Source organism: Nomascus leucogenys, chromosome 4 (assembly GCF_006542625.1).
Source record: "Nomascus leucogenys isolate Asia chromosome 4, Asia_NLE_v1, whole genome shotgun sequence".
Taxonomy (NCBI): Eukaryota; Metazoa; Chordata; class Mammalia; order Primates; family Hylobatidae; genus Nomascus; species Nomascus leucogenys.
The window spans coordinates 74,840,675-74,844,603 of record NC_044384.1 but is presented as its reverse complement, the minus strand read 5'-3'; the positions used below and the strand labels follow the sequence as shown (position 1 = coordinate 74,844,603).

Genomic DNA, 3,929 nt, shown 5'->3' with positions numbered 1-3,929 from the left:
TAAGTGTTGGTGACGATGTGGAGAACAGGGAACCCTTGCACACTGTTGCTAGTAATGCAAATTAGTACAGCTATTATGGAAAACAGTATGAAGAGTTCTCAAAAATTAAAACTATATTATGACCCAGCAATCCCATTACTAGGTATATATTTCTTAGAAAGAAAATTAGTATGTCAGGTACAGTGGCTCACACCTGTAATCCCAGCACTTTGGGAGGGCATGGCAGGTGGATCACTTGAGGTCAGGTGTTCAAGATGAACCTGGCAACTTGGCAAAACCCCACCTTTAATAAAAATAGAAAAAAAAAATTACCTCGGCGTACTGGTGCATGCCTGTAATCCCAGCTACTTTGGAGGCTATAGCAGGATAATTGCTTGAACCCAGGAGGCATAGGTTGCAGTGATCTGAGATCATGCCATTGCACTACAGCCTGGGCAACAAAAGTATAAGTCTCAAAAAAAAAAAAGGAAAAAAAATCAGTATATAAAAGAGATATCTGCACAACTACATTCACTGCAGCATTATTCACAATAGCCAAGATACAGAATCAACTTAAGTGTCCATCAGTGCATAAATGGATAAAGAAAATGTGGTGTATATATACTCAATGAATACTCTTTAGCCTTTAAAAGGAAGGAAATCCTGTCATTTGTGACAATGTGGATGAACCTGGAGGACATTGTGTTAAGCGAAATAACCCAGACGTAGAAAGACAAATACCACACACTCTCACCTATACATGGAATCCAAAAAAGTTGAACTCATAATGGTAGGACGTGGAATAATGGTTACCAGGGAGTTTGAGGAGATTTTGGTCAAAGAATACAAAATTTCAATTGTATAGGTGGAATAAATTCAAGAGATTTATTGTACAACATGGTGACTATAGTTAGTAACAATGTATTGTATTCTTGGAAATTGCTAAGAGAGTAGATCTTAAGTGTTTTCTTCACAAAAAATGCTAACTAGATAAGGTAATGCATATGTTCAATAGCTCAATTTAGCCATTCCCTAATGTATACCTTTTTTTGTTTGTTTGTTTGTTTTTTGAAACGGAGTCTTGCTCTGTCACCCAGGCTGGGGTGCAGTGGCGTGATCCCGGCTCACTGCAACCTCTGCCTCTCGGGTTCAAGTGATTCTCCAATTTTAATAAAGGAAAGGATTATGAAAATCTAAACAATACCTTTTATGGAAAAGTACATATGTAGTTAACCTATTTTAACTATGATTAACAAAATGTTTAGCATGAGTTTATCTCTGGGGAGAAGCAGAGGAATGGCATCAGGGTGCTACACACAGGTAGTTTCAATTACATTGACAATATTCTGAATTTCACATACAATTTGATATGCATACAAATTATAAAATTTTAAAGTAATAAACGTTATAAAATATTTTTTATTTAGAAAAGTAAATTCTTGTACATTATATCTCTAGACTTGTTCATCCTTCATTTCTGCTTCTGTTACTTTATATCCTCTGGCTAATGTACAATGTGAGGACTATAGGTAATAAAATTGTACTCTGTTGGTATTCATGCTAAATGAGTAGATGTTATCTGCTTTTCCACAAAAAGTGAGTATTTTAGTTGATGCATATATTAATTTGCTTCACAATAGTAACCTTTTTATTATCTACATGTATCCCATAACATCATCTTCTATATTTTCAACATACGTAATAAAATTTATTTCAAAAAATTAACTTTTACAAAGCATAGACAATGTTCTATATCGCAAGGAAAGCAATTCAATCTTCTTCTTGTTTTCTGATGTCCTTAGGTGTCTGCAAACTGAGAAAAACTTGTTTTTTAACATGAAATTGAAAACCAAACTTTTGCTTATACCACAACAAATCATGTTTAAGTAGTATCTTTACAATCTTGGCTCACTGCAACCTCCACCTCCCGGGTTCAAGCAATTCTTTACCTCAGCCTCCCAAGTAGCTGGGATTACAGGCACCCACCACCATGCTCAGCTAATTTTTGTATTTTTAGTAGAGACAGGGTTTTACCATCTTGGCCAGGCTGGTCTTGAAATCCTGACCTCGTGATCCACCTGCTTCAGCCACTCAAAGTGCTGGGATACAGGCGTGAGCCACCGCACCCAGCCAATAGTGTAATTAAAGACAATATCATCTGTCATCCAAATACCCTGAACTAGAAATGCATAGACATGACCTGAGGAATGGAAGTAATCTCAAAACAAAAATAATGATACAGAAAGCTGCTTTTCCAATAGAATAATAAACAATAAGATTTAAAAACCACCCTTTTGGCCCAAGAAATTTGTTCTAAGTATTAACCAAATTGCTTTCTCATGAATTTGAGTAAAAGTACATCTACAGAGGTGGCTTGTGTTTTCTCTTTTGAAAAGAATATGTCACTTTTTTCTAATTCCTATTTCAATATAAACTGAGAAAAATAAAGTTACAAGGTGAGCTTGGTTTTATTTTTACTTATACCAAGACAAATACCTGTGACTTATTCATTCTCCAGAATTTCTCTATTAGATTGATTCTAGTCTCAGTGGATAATTTATTCTACTTTTCTGATGGCTTTATGTAGATAGAGAGAAGCATCTCTACAGAATCTGTTGAATTGACTGCATTATCCAGATAGAATTTACTGCCTATTTGTTGCCTTAGAACTAGTAACAAACATGTTCAGTGTGGGAGATAATCTTATTCTAACTATACTTACATTTTTACGCCAGAGTTTTTTAATAGCATTTTTCATCTCTGAATTTCTCAATGTATATATTAAACGATTCAACATGGGTGTGATAATTGTATAAAACACAGTTGTGAATTTATCAAAGGGAAAGTTGGAAACAGGTCTAACATACATAAAAATACAGGGAACAAAAAAGAGGACAACCACGATGATGTGGGAGATGCAGGTAGACAGGGCTTTACGCCTCCCTTCCTGACTATAAGTTTCAAGGGAGTTTAGGGTGATTCCATAGGAGATTAGCAGAAAGGTAAAGATGACCGTACAAATTGTTCCACCATTGGCAACCACAGTGAGACCTATAAAGTAGGTGTCAGTGCATGCCAGTTCTAATAATGGGTACATGTCACAGACAAAGTGGTCAATGACATTGGGGCCACAGAATGGTAGATTGTACACAAAGACAATTTGAACCACAGAATGCACAAAACCTCCAACCATGGCCACCACCAACAGAAGGATGCAAACCTGTCGATTCCCGATGTTCAAATAGTGCAGTGGCTTAGAGATGGCCACATAGCTATCATAGGCCATCACCACCAGAAGGAAGACCTCTGCACCACCAAGTAAATGTTCTATGAAGAGCTGACCCATGCAAGCTGACAAGGAAATAGTGATTTTATCACAGAGTAAGTCTGTCATCAATTTGGGTGACATGGCAGTGGAATTTATGGCATCTGTAAGTGACAAGTAGGCAAGGAAGAAGTATATTGGGGAGCCCAAGGAGGGGCTGCCAATAGTAGTCACCCCAATGAGGAGGTTTCCCACCATTGTCACAATGTGTATGAGTAAAACCATGACAAATAATGCTTTTTGTACATCAGGATCCTGAGTGAGGCCTAGGAGGACAAATTCTGTAACATTGTTACTCGGTCTCATTTACTCTTCTTTCAAGCTTATATCAGAATTGAGAGCTTAGGAGAACAGGACCTGTAATGAAATAGTGAACAGGAATATGAATATATCCATTATGTCACAGAGCACATCTACATCATTATATCTTCAATAGTCATTTATATTCAATAAACATTTACTAAGTCTCTATTGAGTTCCTCATCCAAACAGTCCAACAGATCTTCCCTTGAAAATTCTATATTCTTCAGAAGACTTTGTTTTCAGCCAACAGATAAATGATCTATCTCTAAGTCTTAGTGGGTGTTCTGAACAGAAAAGTAGTTAAAGGTGAAACTATCATTCA

The 3,929-nt window shown here is 36.5% G+C and overlaps 1 protein-coding gene across 1 annotated transcript; it reads right to left on the bottom strand.

Annotated features, from left to right (window-relative positions):
- Nucleotides 1–2,575: 2,575 nt before the first annotated feature.
- Nucleotides 2,576–3,653, bottom strand: LOC100592203 (olfactory receptor 4A16). The gene has a single exon (XM_003281098.3). The coding sequence runs from the start codon at nt 3,608–3,610 to the stop codon at nt 2,624–2,626; it is 987 nt and encodes a 328-aa protein (XP_003281146.1). The 5' UTR covers nt 3,611–3,653; the 3' UTR covers nt 2,576–2,623.
- Between the last annotated feature and the right edge of the window lie 276 nt (nt 3,654–3,929).

Bases quoted from the DNA above. Each gene is read 5' to 3' on its own strand.
- LOC100592203 (XM_003281098.3), bottom strand. From the start codon at position 3,610: ATGAGACCGAGTAACAATGTTACAGAATTTGTCCTCCTAGGCCTCACT.